This window comes from Gopherus evgoodei, chromosome 6 (assembly GCF_007399415.2).
Source record: "Gopherus evgoodei ecotype Sinaloan lineage chromosome 6, rGopEvg1_v1.p, whole genome shotgun sequence".
NCBI lineage: Eukaryota > Metazoa > Chordata > Testudines > Testudinidae > Gopherus > Gopherus evgoodei.
Genome location: NC_044327.1, coordinates 45,330,322 through 45,345,194, shown reverse-complemented (window position 1 = coordinate 45,345,194; position 14,873 = coordinate 45,330,322). Strand labels below are relative to the sequence as shown.

At 39.1% G+C, this 14,873-nt stretch overlaps 1 protein-coding gene across 4 annotated transcripts; it reads left to right on the top strand.

Moving 5' to 3' along the window:
• The first annotated feature begins 1,803 nt into the window (after positions 1 to 1,803).
• C6H9orf64 (chromosome 6 C9orf64 homolog) lies at positions 1,804 to 14,873 on the top strand. 4 transcript variants are annotated; one of them, XR_004000915.1, is made up of 6 exons: positions 2,184 to 2,253; positions 2,456 to 2,802; positions 4,122 to 4,381; positions 11,508 to 11,703; positions 11,840 to 11,946; positions 14,431 to 14,514. XR_004000915.1 is itself a non-coding variant. In XM_030566635.1 (5 exons), the coding sequence occupies exons 2-5, from the start codon at positions 2,466 to 2,468 to the stop codon at positions 14,661 to 14,663; spliced, it is 1,026 nt and encodes a 341-aa protein (XP_030422495.1). In that variant the 5' UTR covers positions 1,804 to 2,172; positions 2,456 to 2,465; the 3' UTR covers positions 14,664 to 14,873. The 4 variants fall into 4 exon arrangements, 3 of the variants coding, with proteins under 3 accessions (XP_030422495.1, XP_030422494.1, XP_030422496.1); XM_030566635.1 differs by lacking the exons at positions 2,184 to 2,253; positions 11,840 to 11,946 and adding an exon at positions 1,804 to 2,172 and having other exon boundaries at positions 14,431 to 14,873; XM_030566634.1 differs by lacking the exon at positions 11,840 to 11,946 and having other exon boundaries at positions 14,431 to 14,873.

The following is a 14,873-nucleotide window of genomic DNA, read 5'->3' as shown; positions in this document are numbered from 1 at the left end:
TCAGCTAGATCTGATCAATTCAGTTTCTGTGGATCCTTGTTTTGATTACTGGGACATTTCACTTCCGCCACCATCCCAAGCAGCTATTGACAACACTGATGCAGCAGAGGTGTAGATGTTCATACACATTGCTCTAGAATAAGTAAGATCTAGTAAAGCTATTTTTATAGAGGAAACAAAATTGTCAGCTTCATTAAAATCTATATAAAGCATCAATAGTTAGAAAGTTGCTGGGTATGTAAGTTAAAATAGCTGCTTCTTAAAACTAATGCATTATAGTTGAAAAGTTTGGATATGAAAGGTTAAAATTCACATAAGACTATTTGAAGGCTAGCAAAAGTAAGTTGGCTGTACTGTAGGGTCAATTTCAACAGTTGTAAGAATAATAAATTCCATCCATTTCCTGTTTCAAAACCTAGGGCTGTTTGCTTTCAGAGGGAGTTTCTCTTGGCATGCTGATGGTATCCGTGTATCCTCTACCATTTATTTGTATGAAAGTGTATTTAAACTATCACAATCTAGGTATTTTGAGCCTCTTCTCGTTTTTCCTATAACCTTTTGTTCTGATGTTGAGCTGCTATACTTTTTGTGATGGAGAGGTAAAAGTATTTTAATCAGCTGTAGGGGAAGCTCAAGTGGTCAGTGGTTTACTTAACCTTTGTCCCACTTAAGAATCAGTGTTTAGGCCAACCAAGCCAGTGCAAATATGTTAAACCATGCAGAATGTAAAGTTCATTCTGAAACTCTTATATTTTAAATTCCACAGTTAGTAAGCTTTCTCTAGGCCAATGTTTAGTGGCACATGTTTTTCCATATAAACTGAATTAAATCTAGACCTCTAGCAATGGTACAAATGAAGCCAGTTGTCTAATCTAGCCTCTTAAATTATTGTGCTGTCTCCATTCATTTATTTTCATTTGAGTGGGTTATCAGTGTTGGGGAAAGGAACACTGCAAAAATGAATCCCTCCATTTGAGAATGGTGCTGTTTATATTGCTTTCGTGTACTTGCAAGAGAAATACCTACTGATGTAAGTATCTGCGCCTAACTTAGTGCTTTGGGTCTGTGTTAATGCTGCAAGTATTCCACTGAATAGAAGATAGGGGGTTGCTAGTATTTTCTGTGCATGAAATGGCAGTAGTGTCCAACTGTATTTTATAAAAAGTGGACTATTTTAGCGTGACTTTAAGGACCATTTCATAATTCAGGGTAAATAAGCCTAAACTGGTGTTAGAATAGTTAGTTTTTGAGGGCAGATGGGACAGTATTCAGCTAGACCAGTGCTTCTCAAGCTGGGTCAGGACCCCAAAGTGAGTTGTGACCCCATTTTACTGGGGTTGCCAGGGCCAGTATTAGACTTGCTGGGACCCAAGCACGAAGCTAAACCCTGCACTCTACCTGCTCTTCTGTCCACCTGACCCCTAACTTTATTGTCTGAAAGGGGTCAGGAAGCAATGAACTTTGAGAACTCCTGGGCTAGAGTGACTTGCATATTGCTGGTCACAGAATCTCACCCATCTTTTCCTGTAATAGACCCGTAACATCTGGCTAAGTTACTGAAATCCTCAAATTATGATTTAAAGGCTTTGAGTTACAGTGCATAGTGTCATGTCTTTCTGACAACTGGAGGCTAACAAACGACTTCTATGGGGGAACATGACATGGTAATTTGTTCACGGTCCTTAAGCTTTTTGTAGGTGTGTAACATTTTAAAATAAAGCATGGTGCTTTCTCTGTTCAGATCACTCTGCAAGCAACTCATCTGTACTGCAATAAAATTCCATCAGAACTGCCTTCCCTGCATTCTCCCTTACCCCCAAATTGTCCTCTCTCCTCCTTGCACCAGGAGTCATAGAGAGGGAAAGAATTTGGTAGAAGCGTCATAAAGAGAAGCTGCTGTAAAGGTCAGGCCGAGCCCCCACTCCGTTAAACGGCTCTTTCGTGCAGCCTGCGGCTTAGCTCAAAAGCTAGCGCCCACCGTCTTCTGATCGTATCGCCACTATTCTGCAAATCAGGCAAGTTGTCATTGGCGGCTGAAGGTGTGACGGCTGGAGGAAAGACGGAAGGGGCGGGCTATGCGCTGCTACTGCTGCCTGTTCTGCTCGGTACTGTCACGGGTCTGACGTTCGTTGTGCGGAGCCCTCCTTGCGAAGCGCCCGCGCACCTGCCCAGGTAAACGGGGAGCCGGGGACGCTCGTACCCCTGTAGCAGCGCCCGCCCGATGCGGGGGGTGTTAGTTCTTTTCTTTTCCCGGTACGTTCTGCTGAGAGAAGTGCTGTGATGGCCTGTAGCTAATCATGTGCAAGGGGCGGGGGAACCTACCGCGAGACCTGGTGGTGTATGGACTTAGTAATGGCCCTGGCCGTGCTGGGCTTCTGTCACTCCCCTGGGTCACTTCGCGCTCTCTGAGTACTGCAGAGGGTGACTCTGAATGTTTTTCTTTCCCTCTCGCTAGAAGGAGAGCCATGGAAGCGTTCCTGTCTCCTAAAGACTCTGCCAAGTTCATAGCCGAAAACAGCCAAGACGTGCTCCTTGAGGAAGAGGGAGTGAAGAAAGTTGCAGAGGCTCTGTTTGACAAAGTCTCAGCAAAAGAATTTAGTTTGTCTGGCTGGAAATCTCTTCACGAACTGAACCCTCAAGCAGTGAGTGACGATGCAGTGAATTGGGTGTTTCTTGTAGATACACTTAACTTTTCCTTTTGGTCTGAACAGGAAGACCGTAAGTGTCTGGTGAAGTACAGAGGCAAGATGTACAGTGGTTACTGGTCTCTTTGTGCTGCAATCAACAGAGCACTTGATGGTGGTTAGTACATAATTACTCTGAATTGTAGTGGAGCTGAATGGTGGCTATATGGTTGAGTTGCTTATTAAACGAAAACTCTACATAGTAGTTATAATTATGATGGGAGAAGGAGGAAATTCAGACTGTCTCAGAGACAGTTTCAAATGTACTCTTTGACCCTGCAAATACATGGAGGTGAGCAGCTTAGTATATCTGGGTAGTCCTATTCAGTTCACATGAGATGAACTAGAAGGGCTGTAATACCCATTCTTATAGAAAATAAACTACTTAATCATATATATGCAAAATTTTTGTTTTGGGTTATATTTTTTCCGATTAATTATACTATTGTCAATTATGTAGTCATATGCATACGTGACTCTTGTTATTTCAGGTACATTTTTAAATTAATTTTATATTTTTGTGATTATCAAATAAACCTTGTCTACACTGAGAATTTTAGAGAATTCTCTCCTGTTAATCTAATCTCTCCAATGCAGTTCCAGCAAGTCTAGAAACCACAGTAATAGAAACACCTGTACCTGGTGCAGGCTGGTGCTTCCACAGTTGCTATCACTGAAGGAGTGCTAGACCAATGGTGGCTATAACAGCATTTCAAAGAGAACTGGATAAATTCATGGAAGTTAACTCCATTAGTGGCTAATAGCGGTGTCCCTAGCCTCTGTTTGTCAGAGGGTGGGGATGGATGGCAGAAGAGAGATAACTTGATCATTAATTGTTTGTTAGGTTCACTCCCTCTGGGGCACCTGGCATTGGCCCCTGTTGGCAGACAGGATACTGGGCTAGATGGACTATTGGTCTGACCTAGTACGGCCGTTCTTATGTTATGTGAAGGTATGGCCAAAAATTCTCAGTGTGGGTCTGGTTAAATGTCTTTATGAAGAAACCACAATGAGTGCATACAAATAAGGGGAAAGCTATAAGGATATTTTATGTGGATTCAGAATGACTGGCAATTAAAGTAAAAATAGGAGTAAGAATTGTGTGCTGATATTTGCATGGGATATTATTTAAACATCAAGTCAAGTATTGAAGACTAGTAGAAATGGGGAAAGATACAGAAAAAAGAAGAAATGTACAATGATGACTTGCCATTTGGGAGCTGTTATCTGTAGGAGTCTATAGGCATAATAAACCTTTATCTCCATTTAAAATCAAACTTAACAGTTGACTGAGTACTTGCTTCATCTTAATTTGTGAACATAACGTTCTAGTGTACAGCTGTAATATAACTGTTCCAATCCTAAGTGATTATTATTTCACAAATGCCTATATAACATGACATTCTAAGAGAGTTTTTTTTTTTAATTTTTCTGAAGGAATACCTATTACCAGTGCCGCATATTACGCCACTATGACACTTGAGCAGGTTAGACATGTATTTCGCTCTGACACAGATGTCCCCATGCCTTTGATTGAAGAGAGACATCGTATTCTGAATGAAACAGGGACAATTCTGCTTGAGAAGTTTGGAGGCTCTTTCGTCACTTGTGTTAAAATGAGTGAGAAAAGTGCTCAGAAACTACTGCGTATAGTAGTAGAGAATTTTCCTTCTTACAGAGATGAGGCTACATTTAAGGTAAGTTAGTTCTGCTGGGGAATTTTGCATTTAAAAGGAGCTCACTTATTACTGAGTGTACCCCAAAACTATTGTTAGGCTATCCATGAGAACTTTTTTTTTTTTTAATGACAACAGGTCAAATTTTTACTCAGAATTGAGATTTTTGTGAAAATAAGCTTCCATAAAATCAAAGGCTAACAGAAACGTTGCCATGAAATCTTCTTTTTTTTTTTTTTTAAATTTCAATGATAACAATTCTTCTACTATGTTTGCTATCCAAACATAATAGCATGGTGTTAGTGCTTGAGAACCTGAAAGTGAAATTGACTAGAAATAAAAGTGAAATTGACTATTCAATTTTTACTGATGTTTCTCTGGGGTAAAAAGCAAACAGCATTTAGTGAAATTTTTAATGGGTTTTTAATAATAATATTTAATCATAAGTAATATAGGGAACTTTGTTTTTAAAAAAAATAATTTTTAAGATGTAAAATTGGTTTTGTTTATAAAGCTAACAGCAGATAACAACAAAATTACAAATAATACTTAAAAATCACTTGCTTAACTAAAGCTTTCGTGCTCCTTGAAACCCAATAGGGACTTCCATAATTACTTGCACTGATAAATAACTCCTGTACTAGTGATGCATTCCTTGTGGATGATATACACTTTTATGAGTAAAAACACAGTTTTCCTTTTCTCTCCCCCTCTTCTATTTGTTTCCTCATCACCACTCTTCTTTATTTTTGTATTGTAGGAGTGACAGGGTTCCCACTCAAATTAGGGCCCCATTGTACCAGGGTCTATATAAACACACAGGAAAAGATAATTCCGGCAGCTGAAAGTTTATATTCTGCTCCCACTAACTTTTTATTTTTCCTTTTATCTGTCTCCAGGGTTTTTTTAAATTCCCTTCTCCCCATTTTTTAAGGGTTTCAGCAGCCACTGAAGAAACTTTTATTTTTAATGGAGTATAACAATTTATAGCAGCTGGGGATCTGCCCCGTGACTCCTGTTGAGTTCAGTGGGTGTTGTATATAGATGAATATAAAATATAATTAACCCATAATGTTATACTTCTGCTCATACACCATCTCTACAGGGATGGAGCAGAATAAAACAGATTAAATCAAAGTCTCATAAAAGGAAAGGGCTGCTGTCCAGGAAATTGGGTCTAGTCAATTTTTGCTTCATTTGTTGGCATCTCCTGTCTATACTGGAGCTTGGTCTCTGCTAGCATATTCTGTCCCAGATGTCAGAGAAGATGAGTTGCACTGTGTTTAGTACTGTCTATACTAGTGCTCTTGTCAAGGTTCCTCCTCCACTCTGAACTTTAGGGTACAGATGTGGGGACCTGCATGGACACTCTAAGCTTAATTACTAGCTTAGATCTGGTAACACTGCCATTATCCAGAAATTTCAATGTCGGGAACACTTCCTGTCCTTCCCCTCGTTGGGCAGTCTTGAGAGGCTTTTTCACCAAGTTCCTGGTGAACACCGATCCAACCCCTTGGATCTTAACACAAGGAGAATTTAACCATTCCCCCCTTCCTTTCCCCCACCAATTCCTGGTGAGTCCAGATCCAATCCCCTTGGATCTTAAAACAAGGAAAAATCAATCAGGTTCTTAAGAAAGATAAAAATCATCTCTGTAAAATCAGGATGGAAAATACTTTACAGGGTAATCAGATTCATATAGCCCAGAGGAACGCCCTCTAGCCTTAGGTTCAAAGTTACAGCAAACGGAGGTAAAATCCTCTCAGCAAAAAGGAACATTTACAAGTTGAGAAAACCAACAAGACTAACACGCCTTGCCTGGCTGTTACTTACAAGTTTGAAACATGAGAGACTGATTTAGAAAGATTTGGAGAGCCTGGATTGACGTCTGGTCCCTCTTAGTCCCAAGAGCGAACAACCCCCAAAACAAAGAGCACAAACAAACGACTTCCCTCCACGAAGATTTGAAAGTATCTTGTCCCCCTATTGGTCCTCTGGTCAGGTGTCAGCCAGGTTTACTGAGCTTCTTAACCCTTTACAGGTAAGAGAGACATTAACCCTTAACTATCTGTTTATGACAGCTCTGCTTTCACACCACACATGAAGAAGACCTGCACGAGCATTAGTGATGATAGGTGGTCTTTTCAAGATACCCTCTTTTGAACATCTGAACTTGAACCGAAAGTATACTGACAACATGCAAAGAGGAAACAGGCCAATAAAGTGCAGAATGGCATTTATAACTGTTAATTTTTCCCTGGCTGGTCTTCAGTAGGTGATGTTATTTTATTTCTTTGTGTGGCTTCCTACTGAGAAATAAGATGTCTTCTATATGGAAAACAGTTCAGATGAGTTTGAATTATTATTATTTATGCAGGGTATTACCATGATATTAATTTAATCATAAATTCCTTTATTCAATCAAATGATATTTATACAGTTGATTCTAAACATGTCTAAAAAGCATAAATAATAAGCAATTTATTACTTCCAAACAGTAACAAAACATTTTATAAGCATTTGATCAAGATACTTACAAATGGCCTAAGCCCAACGGTGCTTAGATCCGTATTGGTTAGCTCCAGCATGGTCAGGCAGGTATTAGCAATGAACCCTTTAAGAGTTTCCTTTTTTATACCTTTTAACAAATAAGTGATGTAATTGCCAATTATTGGACCTTAGCTAAGGCCAGATGGAGTTTCATTCTTTTTTAACCGATTATTTACTGCATCTGGTACCCAGTTAACCATGTTTTTATTTCTGTTGTTGTGCCTGAAACTTAAAAAAGATAACACTGGTATTTGAAGAGTTGATATTTCTTCTTCATATGGCTGATGTAAATGTAGAGCAGCATCTTTACATTTAGATGGCAAGCCAGATAGCTGCATCTGGAGTAGCAGAGTGTATTGTTGTGATGCATCCTTCGTATTTGTAAATCAGGCATTGAGTTGTTCTATGTTTCATGGTTTGTTCTGAGTGACCCCAGTCGCACTCTGGAGAGTCTTAAATTTTCCATTTGTACAGCAAGTATCCGCATCTGCCATCGTTTGTGCAGATGTGGTTTTGGTTGCCCAAGAGCTTCATGGGAGATCAAACCAGGGATCTTAATGCATTGTGAAAGACCCAATGAAGTATTTTGACTTCATATGAGTTCCATTCTGCTTTCCAAGCTTCATCAGGGTTGAAATCGCACTATTGAAGCTTAAATATGTGAGTCCAAAAGTGCTTATGCAACCTCAAGTGGTGGTGAGAAATGGTGTTAAGGTCCTAGAGAATGGGAAGACTTCATGTTCCGTGGTCCTCTGGAATTCCAGAAGGGTTGTGGCATTGCTCCTCCATCCATTTGCTGCAATGTGCAACAGCATTGGCAGCTAAGGTGTTGGGGTCAGCTTGAGGATTCCAGTGATGCATTGCAGTGTTCAGTTGGACAGCATCAAGTTGAGTATCACTACTTCTGGTCCGTACCAGTGCACAGTATTCAGCTATGGAGTACACAAGGACTGATGTGTCTAGCACTGATGGTGATGCTCACCAGCTTGTGCTTGCCAGTTTCTGGACCTGGTTGACCCTTGTTTTTGTCTTGGTATTTACCTTCTTCAGTTGGTTATGGAAGGTTAGCGTGCTATCTAGCTTCACTCCGAGATAGGCCAGAAGGGGGTCATGTTGCAATGTTGCCACAAAAGGGTCATTACACATTTAACACCACAACTCCTCTTTCTCACGGTCTTATTCCTTTTGGTCATTTGTGTTGGATCTGTTGCTCATGCTAATATCCCAACTCAATTTAAAATCATAGTTCATCCAAATCTAAGGTGGGCCTATATTCTAAAAGAAGTCCACCCTAACTAGTTTCTGAAGTTACTATGCTGTTCATGTTAAACAGTTCAAAGCATATTTTTCCTCCTTCCAGCAAATACATGTCTGATTAAAAGATAAACACTTTACTGGAAAGTGATAAGCAGAATATGCTTCTTATCTGCGGAATGGCAAAATGTGTTTATGTAACCTTCACAAGAGCCTGAATGCTTAATGCAGGGGTCGGCAGCCTTTCAGAAGTGGTGTACCGAGTCTTCATTTATTGATTCTAATTTAAGGTTTCATGTGCCAGTAATACATTTTAATGTTTTTAGAAGATCTCTTTCTATAAGTCTATAATAGATAACTAAATTACTGTTGTATGTAAAGTAAATAAGCTTTTTAAAATGTTTAAGAAACTTCATTTAAAATTAAATTAAAATGCAGAGCTCTCCAGACCGGTGGCCAGGACCCGGGCAGTGTGAGTGCCGCTGAAAATCAGCTTGCGTGCCGCCTTCGGCACATGTGCCATAGGTTGCCTACCCCTGGATTAATGAGTCTTGCATTATAAATAGCAGCTGCAAACAAACTGCAGAATGAAAATCAGTCACAAATGCTGATGTTGCACCATAAACATTTACATGATCAAAGAGTTTATTGCACTAATGCAGGGCCTATCTTTTGTTTTTTGCCGGGCAGCTATATGTTCTGAAGGTGGATGAAACACTGCTGGCCAAATTTATACCCTGGTTGTAACAAAACAAGTGCTAGCAGTGGAGAGACAGTCCCAGTTTGCACATTATCAACTTTGCTTCCGTGGTAGAAGACTGGGGTGTCACAAGGCAGGACCATGACATGATAGAGGATCAGGAAGTAGCAGAAACTGAAGTTGGGTAGGGGAGGAATCTGAAAACAAATAAAATTTCCCTAATTACACTTAAGAACAAAAATGTAATGTGCATTAGTGTGTCACGTTCATATTCAAAAGTATAACCATACTAGGCTTCAGCTTTTCTCAGTCATGCTCTGATTTTCCAGGGGAATTTTTACAACTAAGACAAGATGTCCCCAATTCTATGGGCATAAGTTTCACAAAATGTACTACATATGAGACACTTTGTTGCTAAAATTACACTAATCAGAGTCCCTATTGTCCTTAATTTTTTAAAGGCAAATTACAAACCAAAAAAAGTGGCACCAAAAAAAAAGAGACCTTAATATTAATAGACTGCCCTCCATCTCTTCCCACCTGGTGTGTTTCCTCCCTCTCCCTGCCTCCCTCCTTCCCCCTCCCCCCAAAAAACAAAAAAAACTAGTTGCCACCGTTAAGCAAGCACTTAAGTGCTTTGCTGAAGTGAGGCCCAGAGACACACTACTTGTGAATCACTGTTGTACTTAAAATCACTGCTGTACTTGAAATATGTCCCAGGATTCACATTGCAGGAGTCTCTCTTGCCTGCCAGTTAAACTATGGAATCCTTTCTAAGCAGTGACCCATGAATGATATATATATATATATATATATAATATACACTTTGCATCCAACATTCTGGAACTGTAAAATCCTCACCCTCTAACAATCCACCTTTTCTCTGATTTGGTACTAGAAGCATTATCATACCTTTCATGCTCAATACACTGCTTTTTTAGCAGCAACTAGCCCTGGTAACATGGTACTTAGGCCTCTGTCTGACTCTCAAGATGAGATCTACTGGTAGGTCAGAATTAGTAAGGGTTCTGATGATTCCAGCTGTTTTTCCTCTCTTCGTTGGGGAGGAGGGATCACAATTTAATCTTTCAATGGAGTCCCACTGCCAAAACTGATAGTTGGTCCAATTTCCCTCAAAAACAATCTGAGAAAACAGTTTAAGCGGTAATACTATTTCTCTAACGATATTGCTTCTTCCTGGAAACTGCCACCAACAACCCTAGCTAATTCTACTCTGTCCAACAGACAAGTTATGAAGGCTTAGAGGGAGATGGGGTCACTATGGTAGCATTTTGGGAAGGACATGAAAACTACTATCACAGTCCAGTAGGCTTTAATTTCTTTCTTTTAAAAGGATAAGCGCTGGAAATTGTTGCTGTAAATACAAAGTATTACTTCCTTACATAAATCAGGCTATACTTTGAGTTGCATTTGAATGAAACACAATAAGATTCTAAAATTAGTATTTCTTTAAAAATGGAGGGGGGCAGACGTGCAGGATGAGTGGAGGATGGAGAGGGAGAACTAAAAAAAACACTCAAGTGGTTTGCAGAGAAACAGACTTGGCACTGCTGATCTCTTGGTCCTTTTGGAGTTGGGCACAGAACAGCAAAAAATACGCTCTGTTCGCTGGAGTAGTTTAAAGCACAGTTTTAGAAAAAGAATAATTTTCTTGCTGTCCATTGTGAATTGTGAAAATTCAAGGGGAGGGGAAGTGGCAGAAAAGTATTCCAAAATCTAATGAAAGTCCTATCTCATTTGCTAGTGTTCTATAGTAGCCACTTCAACAAACAAACCCTATTCTGCTATAGCTGTATTTTAATCAGATCTGATTTTATTTTGATAAAAATATTTATAGAGCTAGGGCCCCAATCCTGCAAAGGCTTATGCACATTTTCAACTTTACACTTTAAAGTCGATGAGACTGCACACAATGAATTAGATGAAGCACATGCCTAAGTCTTTGCAGGATTGAGGCCTAATACAAAAGCATTTTAACAATCTAAGCAAATCTCATGCTTCAGACTATAAAACAATTACTGAAATGAATTTTCCCCTCTATCCCTGTGTAATTGGCAAGATGTATGGAATGAATGTTAAGCGTTGCCTTCACTGGAATATTGTTTGATCAGTATTAGAGGCAAACTGTTGAACTCGATGTACCAGTGGTCTCATCCAGTAAGATACTCCATATGTTACTTTCCTCCGGATAAAGTCTTGGGTGAACTCTAGGACTTCTGAAAGAAACTTTGATTTAACTGGGCTCCAAGTAGCATAACTTATAATAAACCATTATACAACAATATAATGAATAAAACAATAAACCATTGTTACTCAGTAACTTGATATCACAGTAATTCTCACAGGTAATAAACTAATATTATTCAATAACCTGATATCACAGTATCTTAGTTCCACTGCAGTAAGTTCAGGTATATTTCTTTAAGGGTTTTTTGCATATAAAATTTGGATTTGGTTCTACAGTGTTTTTACTGGAATGTATACTAGGATACCATATTCTGTTTAACTAGCCATCCTTAGTTGAGTAAGCATAATAATGATTATTTCCTTTTAACAAAATGAAGTCTGTGAATACCTACATCTCTCAGGTGCCTAAACAGTTGTTTTCTTGTTATCTGTCAGGGTAAAAAGGTGTCTTTTTATAAACGGGCACAAATACTAGTGGCTGATACTTGGAGCGCATTGGAAGGGAAAGGAGATGGCTGCTTCGGTGACATTTCTAGTCTGACTGTATTTGCTGACTATAGGATCCCTCAAGTCCTTGTTCACCTGGGAGCAATGAGATATTCTGATGAACTGATGAGGAAACTCCGTGAAGGTTTGCAACTCCTTTATTGCATCAAGTGTGTTTGTGGTGTTTGTCAGCATTTATGAATATTTTGTAGCATAGAGATTATTAGCCTCTATGAAAGACGTATGAGAGAGGTTTTTTTTTTTTCCTTTTTGTTGTGCAGGGTTATCATCCAATGATGGGGAAAGGGAGAGAAAGTACACGATTTAAAGATCGGGGATGAGGAGACCACCCCCTGTCATCTTTTTCATCGTATATAAATATTAAACTGTAAATTTATTTGGATTAAACACTACTAAGGTTGGATTTAAATGGATGTATACCAGTTGAACACTGAGCTTCTGTTTGGGCTGGTGCCATTTTCAACAAGGTTATAGCTGCCCGTTTGTGGCTTAGAGTATGTCTATGTTGCAGTTAGACACCTGCAGCTGGCCCATGCCAGCTGACTGTGGCTCGCATGGCTTGGGCTAAGGAGCTGTTTAATTGCGGTGTAGACATTCAAGCTCAGGTTGGAGCTTCAGCCCAAGCTTGAATGTCTGTACTGCAATTAAACAGCCCCTTAGCCCAAGCTCTGTGAGTCTGAGTCAGCTGGCATGGGCCAGCCACAGATTTTTAATTGTAGTGTAAACATACCCTTAGGCCTGGTCTACACTGCGGGGAGGGCGGGGGATCGATCTAAGATACATTGACTTCAGCTACGCTATTCTCGTAGCTGAAGTTGCATATCTTAGATCGACTTAGAATTACTTACGTCATGTCCTTGTGGCACGGGATTGATGGCCATGGTTCCCCTGTCGACTTTGCTTACGCCTATTGCCAAGCTGGAGTTCAGCAGTCGACGGGTGAAAAATTGGGGATCAATTTATCGCGTCTACACTATATGCGATAAATCGATCTGCGATAGATCAATCGCTACCCGCCAATCCGGCGGGTGGTGTAGACGTACCGTTAGTGAGTTCCTAATAGTTGTACCTACCTTTTTTCTGAACTTGAAAAAACAAAAGGGTGGGGACAGTCATTTACCTCACAGTAACTGTTATCAGTTTGTGTGTGAAAAGAACAGTAATATAGAAACATAAAGTTATTTTGTTAGTTATTCTGTAAACATATCCATGGGAAGTGAAATTCTGAAGACCATATAAGCAAATTCTCTCTAGAGTCATAGAAAAGGCCTAGCTATTGTAGCCATTAGAATAAATGGGTCCCTTTACATCTGGCAGTCCTTTAGTCATGTCCACTGACAACTGCCTCTATTCTAATCTGTGGTGTGTTTTGTCAATACATGGTAGCACACTTATATCCAACAAATACAGCTTCTGTATTGCATTTTTATTTATTGATGCTTGTTTCCATTTTCCTGTGCATGTTAACAGTAAAACAACTAATAGTAGGAAATAGGATTTGTCTCTAAATTTTTTATGTATTTGTTTCACTTTTCTCATTAAAACCTGTAGCCTGTCTTTGGCTTAACCACTTTACCATGTACTTAGTTATTGGTAATTTTTGGCTGTTAGTTCATCTCTCTGATGAAACAATACTGCCTGGCAGTAGGGTAAATCCAATATCAAGACATTATAAACAATAGTTCATTTATTAAATCTACGCTTCCCTATCTCCTTAATTACACCAATCACTAACTTAAAAGAAATCAGCTCCCAGTCCTCCAACTTTTGTTTTTCTTCCCTTTAGCAAGTCTTCCAGAACAAACAAAATCCTCCTCATTGAAAATCTGAATACAGTGTTTATTCATGTACCCAATGTTGCTCTCCTGTAATGTCCTGGTTTCAATGTTCACAAATCTTTCACTATTGACTGGCAGCATCAAATACAAAATAAAAGCTACAGTTCCATTCTTGCAGGCAGTGGGGAGAGGTAAAGGACATCAAAATAATGGGATGAACTATAGTCCCACCTAATAATGTTTCAGGACACAATCTTTATTTTCTGGATTATTCTGTTTTAGCTGTTAAATCCTTTTTAGATTAAAATAGTCTTCTGTTCAGTTAGTGAGCTGTTCAGAAGGAGTAGGTTAACTCTTCTAAAATATATGCATTACTTAAAAAAGTTAATGGAGAAAATGAGAAACTGCAATATCGTCTACATGCAAAACAATGCGTCTGTCTTACCTTCCTCAATGGCAAAAAAAGATGAGGAATTATATGACACAGTGGATTTGTTCACTAGCGTTTTGGAAAACAGATTTGAATTCTGTTTTAAATCACAGGAGCTTAAGAGTCTTGTGGTCTTCTAGTGCCGGGGTGATATAATCAGATTCTGCTGCCATACAGTGGTGGATACGTAATTGTCAGTCTCTTGTCAGAAAAAGATAAGGACTGGAATTGCAAGAACAGGAGTAAGGTGTATTCATAAATATGGGCAGCTTGCATAACGCCAGCCTGCAACATTCCTTACCTTGAATAGTGGAGTAGTATCTGGATTTGCCTGTATATCAACCCTTATCCGCAGCCACCTACTGCTGTATTTTAGAAATAACTAAAATATATAGGACATACTTCTCAGTAGATGGGAGTTTAACAATGCAGCAACTCATAAATATACACAGAAAAACAAAATGAAAACCCTAGAAAATGCACAGGCTGAATTCTTTTGATTTATGGTGCAATATATCAAATCTATAACTCTGGTTTCTCTTTAAGCTACATATATAGTTAAATATAAAGTGTATAACATCTGTGACTCCTGTCTTCTGTTCCACTGAACATTAATTGGAGTGCTCTCTACTCTGTTCTATAGGAATAATGTTTCAGTCTGGAGATAAACAAGAAGTGGAGATACGAGGTTGTTCTATTTGGTGTTGTGGATTGATCTGTGATCACCTGCTGGAACTTTATAAGAAGAAGGGACAAAACATGAGTGAAAGAGTCAATGCAGTTCTTCTTGATTATTATCTATGGGACTATGCCCGGGATCACAGGGAAGATATGAAAGAAATTCCAATTCATCGTGTACGTTGTATATACTACTGACACCAATTTTATAGATCTCTCACTGATGCATCATGCAGATTTGTTACCTATTCTCTGACATTTTAACACTTTGTCCATCATTGCAGTTGTGTATTAGTACTCCATAGAGTTCACATTCAGGGAAGGCCTATTTTTTGTATTCAATAAATAATTATGCTTGAAATAAACTAAGACATCTGGATCTATATAATAAAACTTTATTAAAATTTA